The 21,336-nt window shown below is 38.1% G+C and overlaps 1 protein-coding gene and 1 pseudogene across 1 annotated transcript; both read right to left on the bottom strand.

Annotated features, from left to right (window-relative positions):
- Positions 1-9,984: 9,984 nt before the first annotated feature.
- On the bottom strand, positions 9,985-10,917 carry LOC112585265 (putative olfactory receptor 10D4). The gene has a single exon (XM_025287188.3). It carries the CDS (start codon positions 10,915-10,917, stop codon positions 9,985-9,987), a length of 933 nt encoding a protein of 310 aa, XP_025142973.3.
- Positions 10,918-19,193: 8,276 nt separating this feature from the next.
- On the bottom strand, positions 19,194-20,208 carry LOC112585264 (annotated as a pseudogene).
- Between the last annotated feature and the right edge of the window lie 1,128 nt (positions 20,209-21,336).

Below are 21,336 nucleotides of genomic sequence, written 5' to 3'. Positions count from 1 at the left end.
CTTCACATCTAGTCACACCTGGAAGATCAGACAGTGGTCTCACTGAGGTGGGCTTTTCCCAAAACACTAACACCTGCACAGGACCCACGGGAAAGGAATAACATCTAGGTATTATACATAAAAAACTTCTAGATGGGAGTCAGTCCAGTCCTTACTAATGAGTGACATTCAGCCATTTATTTGTCATTTGTTTCCTCAGAAGGATAAGAGATGACACAACACACAGAATAGACTAGAAAGCAGAGAATAAATCCTACACTTGGATTAATCTGAGTTTCAATTCCAAATCTACTCCCCACTCTGTAACCCTGGAAAACTTTGAAAAATAATCTTTAAATCTCCTCTGTGTCCATGTTCATGGTATAATATATATCTTATGATTCTTATGAGAATTAATGCTTTTATATATATATATATATATAAAGTCTCCAATGTAATGACTGCTCTTACTCACTCTTGTTTAAAAATTCACGCAAGGTGCTACTATTCTAAAATAATGCACTTTTAGTCCACATGGAGTTTCTCTTCGGCTGACCTGCACCTACAGCAGTTTGGAATCACCTATTGATTAAAATGATTCACAGAAATGTTTTCTGCATCATCAATAGAAACAATGGAAAACTAAGAACTGTCTGGTAGGAATACACTGAGACAAGATGGAAATGATAACACTTAATCAGGAAAAGGAACAGGCACTTAGCAATAGTAAAAACAGCTATCTGATTTCAATGGAACATTCAATCTCTCAATAGAAATTATGTCTGCAATATGACAACAGATGCCATCCCGATGAAGGTTTTTAAGGTTCAGCATCATTAAATAAGAAATATCTTAAGAAAATCCATGAAATCTGCAAAGTCAGTATTAGTCCAAACTCAAATAGACCTAATTCCCATCTTCTCTCACCTGCCTATGGTATGTATAGCCCATTAGATGAGGAGAAGAGAGTGTTCTAGAAAGAAGACACCTACAGGCGGAAGGGAAAGAGTGGACATGGGCTGGAATCCAGGCTCCACATCCACCCTCCTGTTTCCTTTACTTTAGATGCTGTGGAACATGAGGGCCAGGCTCTGAAACCAGAGAAGTTGAAGACACCTCTTTGTCACATTCAGTCACTCAGGCCAACAGTGAGTCTGGTCCCTGATAAAAGGAGAGGCATCCATTTCCTGAAGAGAGAATAGATATCTTGTGTGTTCCTTTGGGACCCACTCCCCATGTGGGATGTCTGTATAACAGAGGGAGCAATTAGAGTGGAGACTTTCTGCTCCTTCCTTCTGCCCACTGTCTCTATCTCATTAATTCTTAGATGAAAATGTAATTACCTTGAAAAGTGAGAAAACTGTAGTCACTCAGTCATGTCTGACTCTTTGCAACCCCATGGACTGTAGCCCCTCAGGCTCTTCTGTCCATGGGATTCTCCAAGCAAGAATACTGGAGTGCATTTCTATTCGCTTCTCCAGGGGATCTTCCTCAACCAGAGACTGAACCCTGGTCTCACACATTGCAGACAGATTCTTTACCATCTGAGGCACCAAAAGCATTTACTTATTTTCAATTTTCAAATCCCTTAGATTAACAATAACACTTGGGCATTTTTATCTAGCAGAAAGCCATCCATTGAGTTCAGATTTTTTTAATTTCCCACTGATCCTATGTTTGGAAGAACTAGGTTTAAGAAAAAAGCTGAGGATTAGGAAAGGAACCACTTATAGAAATGAGGCAAGAATCCCAGTTGGTGTTAACAAAACTGCTTTTTTTCTGTAATTAGTGGTAGAGTTCCCCAATATCACTCTCTCAACTGCTTTGATTAATATCTTATCCTTTTCCAAAAACTCTGTTCTTCATTTTCGTTTTAAGATCACTACTGGTCTTTATATTATCATTCTTTAACTGCGATGGGTAAGTGCATGCCAAGTTGCTTCAGTCGTGTCTGACTCTTTGTGACCCCATGGATTATAGCCCACCAGTCTTCTCTGTCCATGGTATTTTCCAGGCAAGAATACCGCAGTGGTTGCCACGCCCTCTTCCAGGGCATCTTTCCAACCCCAGAATCGAACCCATGTCTCTTACCTCTCCTGCATTGGCCAGCAGGTTCTTTACCACTGGTGCCACCTGGGAAGCCCTTAACTACTGTAACTAGGTTCAATTTATGTTATAAGAATCAGTCTACTGACTGTGTAGACAAAGGATCAGAACAGACAAAGGTAGAATTAGGTAGGGCTGTGAGCACTCTGGGCTTCCCCAGTAGCTCAACAGTAAAGATTCCGCCTACAATGCAGGAGCTGCAGGAGACACAGATTCAGTCCCTGGGTGGGGAAGGAAATGGCATCCCACTCCAGTGTTCTCACCTAGAGAATCCCCATGGATAGTGGAGCCTGGCAGGCTACAGTCCATGGGGTAGCAAAGAGATGGACACGACTGAAGTAACTTGGCACACACGTGAGCATGTTATTTTTTAATGGCCATTCAGAGAAGGAAATGGCAACCCACTCCAGTATTCCTGCCTGGAGAATCCCAGGGACAGAGGAGCCTGGTGGGCTCCCGTCTATGGCGTCACACAGAGTCGCAAACAACTGAAGCAACTTAGCAGCAGCAACAGCAGCAGCAGTGAAACAAGCACATGGATCTATTTAAAATGTTATAGCTAAAATTCCTTTGATATAATACAAAATGCACAAAAGTGACAATGCTTTAAGTATTGTCACAAAAGTGACAATGCTTTAAGTAAATACTTAAATGTAAATACTTAATGTAATTACTTAAATGTAAATACTTAAATGCAAATACTTTTTTTCATGCTAAGGAATTCAGAAGAGTCTTCTGTCTCTATGGTTTTGAAATCACAATTACTTCTTACTGTGAATATCTTATTCTTTATTTTAGCCAAACTCTTCAAGGACCCTTTATTCCATCCTTGCACCAATCATATAAGTAGATATCATTTTCGTTTTGAAGATAAAAATGAGGCTGGAAAAGTTTAAATAATTATCAAAGTTTACTCCAAAACTCAATCACAGAACTTGGATTTGAATGTCAGTCTGTCTGCATTTAACACGTATGTTCATTTCTAACAAAATGGAATAAATAATTTTAGTATTAATTTTAAAAGTAAATATATTATAGTCTTATATTTCTACTCATTTTCTTATTCATTCCTATTGTTTTCAAAATGAAGGTGATGAATCAAATCATCATAAAAGCTTAAAATTTTTTGACAAGCAATGATTTCTTTAATATTTTAAACAGTTTTATTGAGATATAATTTCTATGCCATAAAATACACACTTAAAATTACAATTCAATGAGAATACATTTACAAAGAATATGTACTTACAGAGATGTACAACCATCATCACAGGTTAATTTTAGAACTTATCCTTCATACAGGAAGCTTGGGGCTGGTGCACTGGGATGACCCAGAGGGATGGTATGGGGAGGGAGTTGGGAGGGGGGTTCAGGATGGGGAACACGTGTACACCGTGGTGGATGCATGTTGATGTATGGCAAAACCAATACAATATTGTAAAGTAAAAATAATAATAATAATAAATTTTTTAATAAATAAATAAAAAATAAATAAAAAGAATTGTCCATTTCCAGTCATTTGCATCGATTTCCCAAGCTCTAGGCAACTATTAATCTATTTTTGGTTTCTATGAATTTGCCCTTTTTGATTATGTTTTACAAGTGTAGTCACAAATTATGTGTTCTTTTTGTCTGGTATCGTTCACTGAATGTGTTTTTGAGATTGATCTCTGCTGTTGCATGTATCAGTATTTTTAAAGTTGCTTCATTTTGGTGAACAATATTTTATCATATGGATATTTTTATGTCCTGAACCATAAGGTAAGATTCTGACTTTATTCCTAGTTACCTGCTGCTGCTGCTAAGTCGCTTCAGTTGTGTCCGACTCTGTGCGATCCCATAGACGGCAGCCCATCAGGCTCCCCCGTCCCTGGGCTTCTCCAGGCAAGAACACTGGAGTGGGTTGCCATTTCCTTCTCCAATGCAGGAAAGTGAAAAGTGAGAGTGAAGTCACTCAGTCGTGTCCAACTCCTAGTGACCCCATGGACTGCAGCTTACCAGGCTCCTCCGTCCATGGGATTTTCCAGGCAAGAGTACTGGAGTGGGTTGCCATTGCCTTCTCCATGCCAATACATAAAAGATTATTGGTATAACTAGAAATATTTTGCATATCTCAAAATCCAGTCCAAACTGTATTTTGGATTGTCACATAGTAAACAGTTCAGAATGTCAATTCTGAATTTATATATATATTATATTCACAGCTTTTATTATTTTATTTCAGCTTGTCATCTCAACTTCTTTACTGCAAAAAGTAGTGCTGTATTAGTGAAAATCAGTCCAGCTCTGAAATATTTTGTAATCAGTAATGTGCCCTACTCTTCCTTTTTTCAACTGCCCTTTCTATAAATTCAGTATTTTACTTTGCACCTAAGTAATAACAAGAATTCTTCAAGAAGTTTATGTATTTCATAATCAGTATCCCTATGACTCATTAAAACACACACATTAGGAAAAGAAATAAGCCACAGTGAGCCTTATATGTACTATCTCATTTCAACTTTCAGAATTGCTGTTCTTGGCAAAATCGCAAGACATTAAAGAAACAGATAACCTAATAGCCCCCAATTGTACTATTCTTTATATTGTGTTATTCCTAGACTTTCCATATCATTAATTTATTCAATAAATATCCACAGTGAAATGAATGCATTTGTCACCCAGACAGATTAAATTAGCTTCACAATACATTCACTTTCAAAACACTTATACATATATATATATGACATTCATGAATTTATGAACATATGACTTATACATGAGTAAGAGTATATAAATTTGCAAAGAGAAATAAAACACTATATTTACTAGAATGTATGTGTTAGTAGGTTAACATTCTTTTCCAAACAGTAAAATTTTACATTCAAAGCAAAATGCTCTCTTAGGAGACTGTTAGTGAGTGCAAAGTTAAAGCAGTGCAACTAGACGATTATAACCAAGGGTTCTCCTACTACAGTAATTTGCCACACTTTGCCTTACTGTATCAGTATGTCTGTCAAACAGTCTGAAATGCCTTTGCCAGCTGGTATTCTCTCTCCCATGGACACTAGAGATACGCTATCCATTTGTTCAACAGCTTTATCAAGGCACAGGCTACATATTATAAAGTTCAACTCTTGTTAAAAACACAATTTAATTATTTTTTTAATTTTACAGAGTCATGCAAACATTGTAAAAATTTTGATCATATCCATCACCCAAAAGTTTCCCTGGGGCCAATTTGCAATCAATTCCCATTCCCACTCCCCTCTCCAGGAAGCCAACCACTAATTTCCTCTTTGTCTCTGTAAATTTGTCTTTTCTAGGTATTTCATACAAATGGAATGATACAACATGTGTTCTTTGAACCTGGCTTCTGTCCCTTAGCATAATGCTGTTGAGGTTCATCCATGCTATATCATGTAAAAATAGTTTGTCAGAGGCTTTTTCTTGCCAATAGTATTCCATAGCATGAATACATTATATTTTGTTTATCCTTTCACTAGACATTCAAGACGTTTCTACTTTTGAATATTATGAGTAACACTCCTATGAACAATCACATGAAAATCTCCCTGTGTATCCACTTCCTTTTCATCTACTATCCAAGACTGTATTTTTTTCTGAGATTTTGATAAAATCCTCAAAATATCTTCTGATATCAGTGATAAGCCTTGTAAAATCAAACTAAATTGTAGAACGTTTTTGTAGACATCCAATCCCACCCCTCAAATGTTTATTCTCAATACTTTCTATTTCAAGCGATGCTATTTTCCCAAGTCTTAGTTCAGCCTACTGTGGTTCTCTATAAGCACAGTGTATGTAAGGACATATCCAACAGCTTTCAGAATTGAGGTTTTTCAAAATAACTTAAAGGCACAACAATTCTTCGGAAATCGAAATATCTCTCCTCGAAATGGTAGCTATCACTGTGTTGAAAGTCAAGGTGCTCCCTACTCTTCCCCTATATTACTTTTCATACTACAGCAGCAGAGGTAGGAGAGCACCTCCATGCCTACTGTGTTTGCTAACAATTGGATTCTCATGCCACCGTGTGGTTTAAGAACTGATAACCCATCTACTGCTAGTTTAGGACATATGACCCATGTCAACATAGAAGAAAAAGGGAAATCTAAAATAAATGTTTGACAACTAATCTCAAAAATATACAAGCAACTCCTACAGCTCAATTCCAGAAAAATAAACGACCCAATCAAAAAATGGGCCAAAGAACTAAATAGACATTTCTCCAAAGAAGACATACAGATGGCTAACAAACACATGAAAAGATGCTCAACATCACTCATTATCAGAGAAATGCAAATCAAAACCACAATGAGGTACCATTTCACGCCAGTCAGAATGGCTGCGATCCAAAAGTCTACGAGCAATAAATGCTGGAGAGGATGTGGAGAAAAGGAAACCCTCTTACACTGTTGGTGGGAATGCAAACTAGTACAGCCACTATGGAGAACAGTGTGGAGATACCTTAAAAAACTGGAAATAGAACCGCCTTATAACCCAGCAATCCCACTGCTGGTCATACACACCGAGGAAACCAGAATCGAAAGAGACACGTGTACCCCAGTGTTCATCACAGCACTGTTCATAATAGCCAGGACATGGAAGCAACCTAGATGTCCATCAGCAGATGAGTGGATAAGAAAGCTGTGGTACATATACACAATGGAGTATTACTCAGCCATTAAAAAGAGTACATTTGAATCAGTTCTAATGAGGTGGATGAAACTGGAGCCAATTATACAGAGTGAAGTAAGCCAGAAAGAAAAACACCAATACAGTATACTAACACATATATATAGAATTTAGAAAGATGGTAACGATAACCCTGTATGTGAGAGACAGCAATAGAGACTCAGATGTATAGAAGAGTCTTTTGGACTCTGTGGGGGGGTCAGGGGGATGATTTGAGAGAATGGCATTGGAACATGTATAATATCATATAAGAAACGAATCGCCAGTCCAGGTTTGATGCAGAATACAGGAAGTTTGGGGCTGGTGCACTGAGATGACCCAGAGGGATGGTATGGGGAGGGAGGTGGGAGGGGGGTTCAGGATTGGGAACACGTGTACACCCATGGCGGATTCATGATGATGTATGGCAAAACCAATACAATATTGTAAAGTAAAAAAAAAAAATCTATTTAAAAAAATAAAATAAATGTTTGAGGGAAAATTCTAGAGACAGAACAAAAGAGATATCAATTGTATTCACTGGGTGGGGGTTGGGGGGGAAGATGAAGAAACATTATTTGGCCACAGATCTAAGCTTTCAAAAAAAATGTTACAGGATCTTCCTGGTGGCACAGTTGTAGAGTCCACTTGCCAATGCAGGGGACACAGTTTCAATTCCTGGCCCAGGAAGATTCCACATGCTGTACAGCAGCTGAGCTCATGGTCCACAACTGAAAATGATCCAAATACATTCTGTCTATAGGAGACACAGTTCAGAATAGAAAGATATAAATAAAAAGAAAATAAAAGCATAGAAAAAGAGATGTCATGCTAACATCCACCACAGGGAAGCTGAAGCGGCAGGACTAATAGACAAAACAGACTTTAAAACAAAAAATGTTACTAGAGATACAAGGGAACATTTTATAACAATAAAAGGGTTGATCTATTATGAAAATAGAACAATTATAAACATATGTATTTAATAACATGTAGTGACCTTAGAAAACCAAAGTAACTAGGGAAATTCAGGCTACATAAGAAGTTCGTGGTCCAGTGAAAAAGACTCCATCTGCCAATGCAGGAGACATGGGATCTATCCCTGGGTTTGGAAGATGTCCTGAAAGAGGAAATGGCAACCCAATCCCATATTCTTGCCCAGGAAATCCCATGGACAGAGGAGCCTGGCAGGCTACAGTTTCATGGGGTCGCAAAAGAGTCGAACACGACTTAGTAACTAAACAACAACAAAGATAAGACGTGGGAAAAAAAAAAACCAGAACCTACTACTACATGTTTGAATCTTGAAAACATTATGCTAAGTTAAGAAGACAGTCATGTTGATGTATGGCAAAACCAATACAATATTGTAAAGTAATTAGCCTCTAATTAAAATAAATAAATTTAAAAAAAAGAAAACCAGATATCTCAAAAAAAAAAAAAAGAAGACAGTCACCAAAAAAAGCATTATATGATTCTGTTTATATAAAATCTCAAAAACAAGCAAATCTGTAGATACAGAAAGTAGATTAAGTTGCTTACAGCCAAAGGTGATAGGGGTAATAAGAAGATGATAGCTACAAAGTATAGGATATCTTTTTCTGATGATAAAAATGTTCTAAAATTGGCCATAGTGATGGTTGCACAGATCTGTAAATATAATTTAAAAAAAATTCGACTTGTACACTTTAAATGGGTGAACTATTTGGGACATGAATTATTTCAGTAAAACTAGTTTAGAAATTGTGGCAATTGAAATGACTTAATACACTATTAAAATAAGAAAATATTATATATATATGTATATATATATAATGACAATTGTATAAACATGCATATGTAGATATGTATATTCATGATGTACATTTAGATTACATAATTATAAACAGGAAATCAGAAATTTTAGTTTCAATTTAGTCATTAATAAGAGAGAGAGGAGAAATGTCAGAACGTTAATGGTGATTATCATTTGTGTGATAGGATAAATTTGTAATTTCTAGTCACTTTACTTTATTACAGTTTTTGTATTTTCTTCAAACCTATTTATTTACATGAGGAAAAAGAAGATTATTATTTCTAAAGTGCTAGGAATTTTGGAACTCAAACTCAGTCTTTGATTTAATGGAAGAAAATCTGCAATCACTGTTACAGAATTAAAACTACTGTTGTTAAGAACAGATACTGCCCTAAGACTAGAGGATCTATGAAACACGTACTAGTAGATATGTGGATATCATCTGGTTTCTGAAATGTAACCAAAATTCTTTATATCAGATTCAGGTATATAACACTCCTCACAACATAGGGGGAAAAAAGTAATGCAATTTAATGGAATGGAACAAACTGAATAGACTACAGATTTTTTTTTTTTTTTTTGAAAATGGAAGAATACTCCATGTAAGTTGAAAACAAGTTCCTGGAAAAGTGGGCATTTGTGCTATACTTCTCACAATACAAAGCTTTCCAGGTGCCACAGTGGTAAAGAATCCTCCTGCAAAGGCAAGAGATGCAACAGACACGGGATCAATCCCTGGGTCAGGAACATCCCCTGGAGTAGGAAATTGCAACCCACTCCAGCATTCTTTCCTGGAAACTTCCATGGATAGAAAAGCCTGGGGGATGGAATGGGGAGGGAGGAGGGAGGAGGGTTCAGGATGGGGAACACATGTATACCTGTGGTGGATTCATTTTGATATTTGGCAAAACTAATACAGTTATGTAAAGTTTAAAAATAAAATAAATTTTAAAAAAAAAAAAAAAAAAAGCCTGGCAGGCTACAGTCCTTGGGGTTGCAAAGAGTCAAACATGACAGGATACCCACACACAAGTTTCTGACAATGCAGAAGAAGCATTATTAGCACAAAGTTAACACTCTAGCAGTCACAGTCCTAGCTCAGCAAACTTCTATCTCTGTGACACTGCAAAAGTCTCTTAACCTTCCAGTGCCTTAATATCCTCCTCTGTAAACTGGAATAATAATACCTATTCCACATGATAATTATCATAATAACATATGTCAGTACTTATAAAGTGCATAGAATAGTGCTTGGCCCATGGTAAGTGCTGTAAGAGATTTTGCTCAATAAAAATTATGTAAATATATACATGCTAATCACACAAAAAAAAATCCATTCAAATTGTTTATCAGTCACACCAATGTTAAGAGACTAGTCATCCCCTATAAACACAAGGCAAATTTATAAGCACAGGTACTGACAGAAAAGCTTACACTCCACAGGTGTGTACTCCCTGGATTAGTGCTTTTCTCAGAGCCAACTTCATATCCTTGTTTCTCAAGCTGTATATTAAAGGATTCAGGGAAGGGTTAACAATATTATTCAACACTTGAACCATAGAATCCAACCAAGAACTGGAGGCAGGCCGGAGATAAATGAGGACCACGGGTCCATAGAAGAGCAGGACAGAAGTCAGGTGGGCACTGCAGGTGGAGAAGGCTCTGTGCCTGCCTTCTGAGGAGCTGATTCTCAATATAGAGATAATGATGCGAGTATAAGAAGTGAGGACAAGAAGGAAACACAGGAGTGCCACAACACCTACGTTGGTGAAACTCACTGTTTGAGCTAGAGAGGTGTCTGCACAGGCCAGGGACAGCACCACCGGGATGTCACAGAAGAAATTGCCCACCTCCTTGGGGCCACAGTAGGGTAACTTAAACACAAGAAATGTGAGGACAGATGCATGCACACTGCTCCCCATCCAGGTGCTCAGAGTCAAGATGGCACACACCCTGGGGTTCATGATGGCTGTGTACCGCAAGGGGTGACAGATGGCGGCAAAGCGGTCATAGGCCATCACAGTGTACAGGAAACACTCCGTGCAGCCCAGGAAGTGATAAAAGAAGAGCTGGCAGGCGCAGCCCTGGTAAGCGATGGTCCGGCTTTGCCCCAGTAGGTAGAGCATCATTTTGGGGGAACTCACGGAAGGGAAAAAGATGTCAAACACTGACAGGTTGCCCAGGAAGAAATACATGGGGGTGTGGAGGTTGGAGGAAGTGAGGGTGGCCAGGAGAATGAGCAGGTTCCCCACAAGAGTGAGCAGGTAGAAGGTGAGGAAGAAGACAAAGAGCACGTGTTCCAGCCCCTGTGTATGAGGGATTCCCGTGAGGAGGAACTCAGTTACTGGAGTGTGATTCCTCATCTTCACATCTAGTCACACCTGGAAGGCCAGACAGCGGTCTCACTGAGTTGGGCTTTCCCCAAAACACTAATACCTGCACAGGACACATGGGAAAGGGATAACATCTATGTATTATACATTAAAAAACTTCTAGATGGGAGTCAGTCCAGTCCTTACTAATTAATGAGTGACATTCAGCCATTTTTCATCTGTATCCGCTGAAGGATAATGGATAGCACAAGAGAAAGAATAGGAAGAGGGTAGAAGATAAATCCTGCCTCAGATTTACCTGAAAATAAATGCCCAATCTAATTCCCACTCAGTGATTTTGGATGATTTAAAAAAAAATCTCCATATCTCCTCAATATCTGGGTTAATAGTTAATAATATCTTATGATTCTAAGATTTAATAACATGATTCTACTTTGGCCACATGATATGAAGAACTGACTCTGATGCTGGGAAAGATTGAAGGCAGGAGGAGAAGGGGATGACAGTGGATGAGATGGTTGGATGGCACCACCAACTGGATGGACATGAGTTTGAGCAAACTCCAGGAGTTGGTGATGGACAGGGAAGCCTGGCGTGCTGCAGTCCATCGGGTCACAAAGAGTCAGACATGACTGAGCGACTGAACTTGATTCTAATGAGGAATAATGCTTTAATATATATAAAACCCCTAATGTAATGCTGCAAATTCCTATCCTCATTAGAAAATTCCCTCAAGGTACTGAATTCTGATTTCAATGCTCCTTTACTCCACACAGCATTTGACTTAGGCTGATCTGCACCTGCAGCACTTTGGAATTATCTATTGATGTCATTGATTCACAAAAATGCTTTCTGCATCGTCAACTTGAAAAATGGACAACTAAGAACCATCTAGAGGAAATACAGTGAAACTGATGGAAATGATAATGCTTAATTCAGGAAAAAGCAACAGACAATTACAATAATAAAAACAACTATCTTCTCTCAATGTCACAGTCAGTCTCTCAATAGAAATTATGTCTGCAATATGACAATGTATGCCATCCCGATGAAGGTTTTTAAGACTCAGCATCATTAACTAGGGAATATCTTAAGAAAACCCATGGAGTCAGCTAAGTCTGTGTTTAGTCCAAACTCCAATAGAGCCAATTTCCATCTTCTCTCACATGCCTATGTATAACCCATCAGATGAGGAGAGAGCTTTCCAGAAAGAAGGCACCTACAGATGGAAGGGAAAGGGTCGACATGGGCTGGAATCTGGGCTCCACATCCACCCACCTGCTTTCTTTCCTTTCTTTCCTTCAGAGCCTGGAACAGGAGGCCAGGCTCTGAAACCAGAGAAGCTGAATGCACCTCTTTGATTAAGTCACTCAGACCTGAAAATCCAGACCAACAGTGCCTGTGTTCCTTGGGAAAAGGAGTGGCCTTCGTTCCCTGAAGAGTGAATAGATGTTTTGAGTGTTCCTTTGAGACCTTCTCCCCAAGTGGGATGTCTGTAGAACAGGGGGAGCAATTAGACTGGAGACTTTCCCCTCCTTCCTTCTTATCCTCACTGTCTCTACTTCATTAAATCTTAGACTAAAATATAATTATGTAAAAGCATTTACTTATTTTCAATATGTATGTATGTTCCACATTTTGATTATCTATTTGTCATTAATGGGCACAAATAGCTTCTACCCCCTACCTATTGTGAATAATTCTTCCATGAACATACTATAAGTATGAATATTCAGGACTCTTGGATGTATACTCAGAAGTAAAATTAGTGAATCATAGGGTAATTTTATTTCCAAATTTACTGAGAAATAACCATACTACTTTCGATAGAGAATGTACCATTTTGCAGTTCCTACCAATGGTGCACAATGGTTCCAAGTTTTCCACATCTCTTTTCTATTTTGCTTTTTTCCCCAATAAGAGCTATTCTAATGGGTGTAGGTGATATCTCAATGTGAATTTGATTTGTATCTCCCTAACAATTACAATAAACTGTGGAAAATTCTGAAAGAAATGGGAATACCAGACCACCTGACCTGCCTCTTGAGAAACCTATATGCAGGTCAGGAAGCAACAGTTAGAACTGGACATGGAACAACAGACTGGTTCCAAATAGGAAAAGGAGTACGTCAAGGTTGTATATTGTCACCCTGTTTATTTAACTTATATGCAGAATACATCATGAGAAACGCTGGGCTGGAAAAAACACAAGCTGGAATCAAGATTGCCAGGAGAAATATCAATAACCTCAGATAATCAGATGACACCATCCTTATGGCAGAAAGTGAAGAGGAAAAAAAAGCCTCTTGATGAAAGTGAAAGAGGAGAGTGAAAAAGTTGGCTTAAAGTTCAACATTCAGAAAATGAAAATCATGGCATCTGGTCCCATCACTTCATGGGAAAGAGATGGGGAAACAGTGGAAACAGTGTCAGACTTTATTTCTTTGGGCTCCAAAATCACTGCAGATGGTGACTGCAGCCATGAAATTAAAAGACACTTACTCCTTGGAAGGAAAGTTTTGACCAACCTAGATAGCATATTGAAAAGCAGAGACATTACTTTGCCAACAAAGGTCCGTCTAGTCAAGGCTATAGTTTTCCCTGTGGTTATGTATGAATGTGAGAGTTAGACTCTGAAGAAAGCTGAGCGCCGAAGAATTGACGCTTTTGAACTGTGGTGTTGGAGAAGACTCTTGAGAGTCCCTTGGACTGCAAGGAGATCCAACCAGTCCATACTAAAGGAGATCAGTCCTGGGTGTTCATTGGAAGGACTGTCGCTAAAGCTGAAGCTCCAATACTTTGGCCACCTCATGTGAAGAGTTGACTCATTGAAAAAGACTCTGATACTGGGAGGGATTGAGGGCAGGAGGAGAAGGGGACAACAGAGGATGAGATGGCTGGATGGCATCACCAACTCGATGGACATGAGTTTGAGTGAACTCTGGGAGTTGGTGATGGACAGGGAGGCCTGGTGTGCTGCAATTCATGAGGTTGCAAAGAGTCAGACACGACTGAATGACTGAACTGAACTGAACTGAACAATTACTGATGTTAAGCATCTTTTCATATGCTTGATGATCAATTGGATGTCTTCTTTACGGATGTCTATTTAAGTCCTTTTCCCCCCTTTTAATCAAGTTATTTGTTTTGTTGTTGTTCTTGTTGAGGATGCTGGAATAAGATTTTAAAAACTGGTGTGTGCAGGTGTATGTGTGTGCACATGTGTTTTAAGAAAAGATTTATGTTGTGTGCTATACTAAAGTTTTAGATACAGGGAAGTTTTAAGATGTTTTAATATTTTTGCAATGCCTGTCATTACAACACTGATTTCAGAGAAGCTGAGAAAAGTGGTTGGAGTTCATTCATATTTGTCTTTCTTCAACTTTAATGACAATATGTATTTCAACTTTAATCAAAATATATATCTAAATAAGTTATGTGGTTGTTCTGTATCCCACATGTTTCACTCATGTTTCTGTTTTCATATCAGTAAATTTGCAATTACATCATAATTTGAAAGGCTAAGTGATACCCATTCATTCATTCAACAAACTCACACACCATGCTTACTGGGTCACTGAGGAATGTCCTATGGGTATAACAGTGAATAAGACAAACATGATGGAAACTTGTCTTGCACAGAAAAGAAATAAAATGAACAAGTTTAAGTATTAGTGGTGATAACTATTTGTCATAATCACAATATAGGGTTTACCAGATATTATAGCATGAGGGTTCCTCCATCAGTATCCAGCATTAATAGGACAGCAAACTAATACTAGAGTTTTTTGAATCCAGCATATAGTTTAGGACACACTTCCAAAGCACAGTAATAGGATTTTGTATGATCTTAGGTTTTATCTGTCATGTTAGGAGGGGGCATGGAATCCTCACATTGCACATCAAACCATTATGTGCGGTGTAAATGGACTTCATTTTGTCCTTTTTGTCTTGTGCTTTTTGTAAGGGCAGCAATTTATTTTACTTGGGGTTTTCACTTTTTGTTTTATTTTTATGGTTTCAAATGATATGGATACTTTGGGGAGTAAAAATGGAACAAAAACCTAAACATCAGTAAACTGTCATAGAAAATAAGGACTGATGTGTCCATGGGATCACCTGTAAATATTCTCCTTCTTTCTCTGGATTCTGGAGAAAAATGAGAAGTGATGAACAACTTGAGTATTTTGGGAGGCCAAGTTGGAAAATGTAACTTGGTGGGAGAACCAGATACGCATGGTAACTGAACCCAGTAATCAGGACATCTTCTCTTCAAACAACTCTGGACAATATGGCTTTCCCAACCCTTTCACACTAAAGTGTAATCTGGGATGTTGTCAGGATGATACAGTAGGAAACAGTGATAGTAGGAATTAAGAGGACTTGAGACTAGAGCTGTATTTTTTTTAATTTTATTTTATTTTTAAACTTTACATAATTGTATTAGTTTTGCCAAATATCAAAATGAATCCGCCACAGGTATACATGTGTTCCCCATCCTGAGCCTTCCTCCCTCCTCCCTCCCCATACCATCCCTCTGGGTCGTCCCAGTGCACCAGCCCCAAGCATCCAGTATCGTGCATCGAGCTGTATTTACCCTAACTACACGTGTAATGAAGGGCAAGATGCTTATTGCTATATCTCAGTGCCACCATGTACAGAAGGGTACAGTGGGTTGTGGCACAGAATTAGTGGAGTTAAAAGAAAATCAATATATAAACATGACCAATGTCCCTCTATATTATACCAGTTATTTATTGAACACTATGTATCATGAGCTCTGAAGAGAGCTCAATAAAGCCCAAGTAGTATAGGCATAAATAAACACAGAATAACAAAAATATCAAACACCAAACAGAAGGACAAAATGTGGAAAGCATTCAGAAAAAAATGACTCATCCTTTACAAGGGAACATTAGTGAGAACTTTGACTGACTTTTCATATGAAACAGTGGATCTCAGAAGGCACCAGGATGAATAAGCACTCAAAGGACAAAAAGCCAACCAGGATACTACTGACATTAAAGAAATCATCCAAGTGAATATGAAACATGAAATAAAGACATTCTATGAAAAATTAAAGTGGAAAACATTTGTTCCCAGCAGATGTACCTTACAAGAACTACTAAATGAAGTCCTTCAAGCTACAAGCATTTAACTCTAGATGGTAATCCAAATACAAATGAAAGACAAACACCATTGGTTAAGGTAACTATGCTATTTAAAAAGACAGTACAAATTCATATTTTCTAATTTCAATGAACTTATTTTAATACCAAATATATAAAACAATATGCATATAAAGTATTACAGAGTGTGTAATATTCATAAAAATGTAATATACTTGCCAATAATAGCAAAAAAGAGGTAGATGGGAGCAAATCTGTATTGAGCAAAGAAAATGACATGATAATTCAAAACCACAGAAACAAATGGAGAAAACTAAAAGTAACAAGGTTATTATAACAAAAGCTATAAATACATAGTTGCTTTACATACTTCACCCAGCTTCTTTAAAAGACGTAAAATTACACAAAGCAATAATTACAACAATGCATTGTTGAAATTGTAGCATTCATAGGTATAATATGTCTAACAATAATACCACAAGGAGAGGGCAGAAGGCAGAGAGCTATATAGGATTAGTGTCTCTATCACTCTGGAATTAATTTAGTGTATGTCTGAAGCTTATTGTGATAAGTTAAGATATAAGATGGTAAGCCCTAGAGAAACTATTAAGGTAATAATTCAAGCAATATAGTGAAAAACTCATTAAAGAAACTAAAAATGCTAAAAAAATATTAATTACAAATTAATTTTTTAAAGTAAAGGAGAAATAAAAGAACAATAAAAGACATGGAATGACACATATTCAAGTAAAATATCACATGTAAACCCAATTATATCTATATTAACATTAAAATGTGAATGGATTAAAATTCAATCAAAAGGCAGAGATCATTGAACTGGACCGTAAAAATGATCCAAATGCATTGTGTCTATAGGAGACACATTTTAGATTCAAAGACAAAAACAGGGGACTTCCCAGGTGGTCCAGTGGCTAAGACTCTGAGCTCTCAATGCAGGGGGTCTGGTTTCATATCCCTGGTCAGGGAACTAGATCCTACATGCTGCAACTAAGAACCAGGGCAGCCAAATAAATTAATTAAAAATAAATACTTTTTTTAAAAAAGATACAAACAGAAGGAAAATAAGAGTGTAGAAAAAGAGATGTCATGCAAATAGAAACAACGGGGAGTTGAAGTGGTTAGATTAGTAGAAAAAATAGACTTTAAAACAAAACATGTTACTAGAGATAAAAAGGAATATTTTATAATAATACAAGGGTTAATCTGGTATAAAGACAGAACAATTGTAAGTACATGTGCATTTAATAACATATAATTGCCTCAGAAATCAAGAGAACTAGAGACATTCTTATCACATATGAAGTGGGGGGAGGTGCAGAGGGATATAACTTGCTACTACATGGATGAACCTTGAAAACATTATGCTAAGTTAAGACAGACACAAAAAAAACACGTTTTATGTGATTCTCTTGATATAAAATGTCCAGAACAGGGAAATCTATAGATACAGAAAGCAGATTAATGATTGCTTACAGTCAAGGGTGACAGAGGTAATAAGAGAATGACAGCTAAATGGTATAGGATATCTTTTTGAGATGATAAAAATGTTCTCAAACACACCATGGTGATGGTTGCACATATCTGTGAATATACTAAAAAAACACTGACTCATGTACTTTAAATGGGTGAATTATTCGGTATGTAAATTATATCTCAATAAAACTGGTTAAAAACTGTGGCAATTGAAAATGCTTGATAGACTTTTAAAACAAGATTCGTAGCTCAGTGTTAAAGAATCTGCCTGTCAATGCAGGAGACACAAGAGACTCACTGCAGTAGAAAATGGCAATCCACTCCAGTATTCTTGCCTGAAAAATCCCATGGACTGAGGAGCCTGGTGGGCTACAGTCCATGGGATTGAAAAGAGTCTGACATGACTGCGCAACTGAGCACAGCTTATACACTATTTATAGACATGACTGCAGCTGCTGATGCTTAGTCTCTTCAGTCGTGTCCGACTCTGTGTGACTCCAAGGACTGCAGCCTGCCAAGCTCCTCCATCCGTGGCATTCTCTACGCAAGAGCACTAGAGTGGGTTGCCATGCCCACCTCCAGGGGATCTTCCCAGCTCAGGGATAGAACCTGGGTCTTCTGCATTGCAGGCAGATTCTTTACCACTGAGCCACCAGGGAAGCCCCACATATGTGCATAAATACACATATGTAGATAGGTATATAATAATACAGATATAAATAAAATAATTATAAACAGGAAGTCAGGAAATTTAGTTCTAATTTAGTCATCAATGAGAGAGAGAGAGCAAATGCCAGAATGTTAATGGTGATTATATTTCAGTGGTAGCATTAATGCATAATTTCAGATCACTTTAATTTTCACAGTCTTCCTGTTTTCTTCAAATCTATTTACTTATATAAGGGAAAAAAGATTATTACATTTGAAGGTTCAGGAATTCTGCGATTCAAACTCAGTCTTAATTTAATGAAAGAAAATCTGCAGTCATTATTATAGAATTCAAATCACTGTAGTAAAGAACAGATATACTTAACTAAAATTGATGATCTATTAAAATACATATTAGTAGATATATGGATATCACCTGGCTTCTGAAATGTAACAGAAACTCTTTATATCAAGATGAAATACATAGCATTTGTTAAAATATATATTAAAAGGGATAAAATTAATGGAACAAATTTAATAGACTACATTTTTTGGAGGAAAATTAGAGAATACTCAATGTAAATTGAAAAGAAGTCCCTAAAAGAAGTAAGCATTTATGCTATAATTCTGACAATACAGCAGAAGCATTAGCACAACGTTAATAACCTTGTATTCACATCCTAGCTCAGCGACTTTCTATCTCTGTGACACTGCAAAACTGTCCTAACCTCTCTGTGCCTTAATATCCTCTTCTGTAAATTGGGATAATATTTACTCCATGTGATAATTATAATAAACACATGGGTCAGTATTTGTAAAGTGCATAGAATACTGCCTAGCACATGGTAAGTGCTGTAAAAGATTTTGTTGAAAAAAATTTTATATAAATATATACACACTAATCATAAAGAATTAATTCAACCTACTTGTCCCAAATTGCACTTAGCAGTCACATCAACTCTAACAGACTAGGTGCCCCAGATAAATACAAGGCAAAATTGTAAGGACAGATAATGACAGAAAAACTTACACTCCTCAAGTATGTACTGCCTGGATTAGTGCTTTTCTCAGAGCCAACTTCACATCCTTGTTTCTCAAGCTGTATATCAAAGGATTTAAGGATGGGATAACAGTAGTATTTAATACCTGAACCACAGAATCCAACCACGGGCTGGAGGCAGGCTGGAGATAAATGAGGACCACGGGTCCATAGAAGAGCAGGACAGAAGTCAGGTGGGCACTGCGGGTGGAGAAGGCTCTGTGTCTGCCTTCTGAGGAGCTGATTCTCAATATAGAGATAATGATGCGAGTGTAAGAAGTGAGGACAAGAAGGAAACACAGGAGTGCCACAACGCCTACGTTGATGAAACTCACCCTGTAAGCTAGAGAGGTGTCTGCACAGGCCAAGGGCAGACCACCGGGATGTCACAGAAGAAATTGCCCACCTCCTTGGGGCCACAGTAGGGTAAAGTAGGGTAACTTAAACACAAGAAATGTGAGGACAGATGCATGCACACTGCTCCCCATCCAGGTGCTCAGAGTCAAGATGGCGCACACCCTGGGATTCATGATGGCCGTGTACCACAAGGGGTGACAGATGGCGGCAAAGCGGTCATAGGCCATCACAGTGTACAGGAAACACTCCGTGCAGCCCAGGAAGTGATTAAAGAAGAGCTGGCAGGCGCAGCCCTGGTAAGAGATGGTCTGGCTTTGCCCCAGTAGGTAGAGCATCATTTTGGGGGAACTCACAGAAGGGAAAAAGATGTCAAACACTGACAGGTTGCCCAGGAAGAAATACATGGGGATGTGGAGGTTGGAAGAAGTGAGGGTGGCTAGGAGAATGAGCAGGTTCCCCACAAGAGTGAGCAGGTAGAAAGTGAGGGAGAAGACAAAGAGCACGTGTTCCAGCCCCTGTGTGTGAGGGATTCCCGTGAGGAGGAACTCGGTCACTGGAGTGTGATTCCTCATCTTCACATCTAGTCACACCTGGAAGATCAGACAGTGGTCTCACTGAGATGGGCTTTCCCCAAAACACTAACACCTGCACAGGACCCAGGGGGAAGAGATAACATCTGTATACTATCCATAAAAATAGAGAAGAGAATGACAACCCACTCCAGTATTCTTGCCCAGAGAATTCTATGGACAGAGGAGCCTGGTGGGCTGCCGTCCATGGGATCTCAAAGCATTGGACACGACTGCATGACTGAACTGTCCTGAACTGATTGATGTGAATGATTCTCAAAAATGCTCTCACCGTCATAACTGGAATAGCAGAAAACTGAAAACCATCTAGTGGTAATACAGGAGAACAGGATAGAAATGATAGTACTTAATACAGTCAAAAGCATCAAGCAATTAGCAATATTAAAAACAACTATCTTCTTTCAACATAAAATTCTGTCTTTCAATAGAATTTACATGTGCAATATGACAATATGTATGGGTACAATTAAGGTTTTTAAGACTCAGCATCATTAATTAGGGAATATCTTAAGAAAATCCATGAAGTTAGCTAAGTCAGTTTTAGCCCAGACTCCAATAGAGCCAATTCCCATCTTCTCTTACCTACCTCTACTATGTATAACCCATCAGATGAGGAGAGAATGTTCTAGAAAGAAGGCACCTACAATGGAAGGGAAAGAGGGGCTTGGGCTGGAATCCAGTCTCCACGTCCACCCTCCTGGTTTCCTTTCCTTTTAGATGCCATGAAACAGGAGGGCCAGGCTCTGAAACCAGAAAGGCTGAACACACCTCTTTGTCAGAGGAGTGGCATTCATTCCCTGAAGAGTGAATAGGCATTTTGGGTATTCCTTTGGGACCGTCTCCCCAAAGGAGATATCTATAGAACAGAGGAAGCAATTAGACTGGAGACTTTCCCCTCCTTCCTCCTTATTCCCTCCTCTTCTTTACTTCACTCTATCTCATTAATTCTTAGACTAAAGGTAATTATGCAAAAGCATTTGCTTATTTTCAAATCCCTTTGATTCACAGTCACTCTTGGATATTTTTTTCCTTTAGTAGAGAGCCATCCATTAAGTTCAAATATTTGAAATTGTCCAGTGATACTGTGTTGAAAGAACTGAGTTTAAAGAAAAAGCTGGAGATTAGGAAAGTAACCACTTAGAAACGAGGCAATAATCCCATCTGGTGTTGACAAAACTTCTTTTCCTATAAT

The sequence above is a fragment of the Bubalus bubalis genome, chromosome 5, assembly GCF_019923935.1.
Source record: "Bubalus bubalis isolate 160015118507 breed Murrah chromosome 5, NDDB_SH_1, whole genome shotgun sequence".
Taxonomy (NCBI): Eukaryota; Metazoa; Chordata; class Mammalia; order Artiodactyla; family Bovidae; genus Bubalus; species Bubalus bubalis.
The sequence above is the reverse complement of the archived record's forward strand: the minus strand, read 5'-3'. Positions and strand labels throughout refer to the sequence as shown.

Coding starts and splice junctions, on each gene's coding strand:
- LOC112585265 (XM_025287188.3), bottom strand. CDS start 10,917: ATGAGGAATCACACTCCAGTAACTGAGTTCCTCCTCACGGGAATCCCT.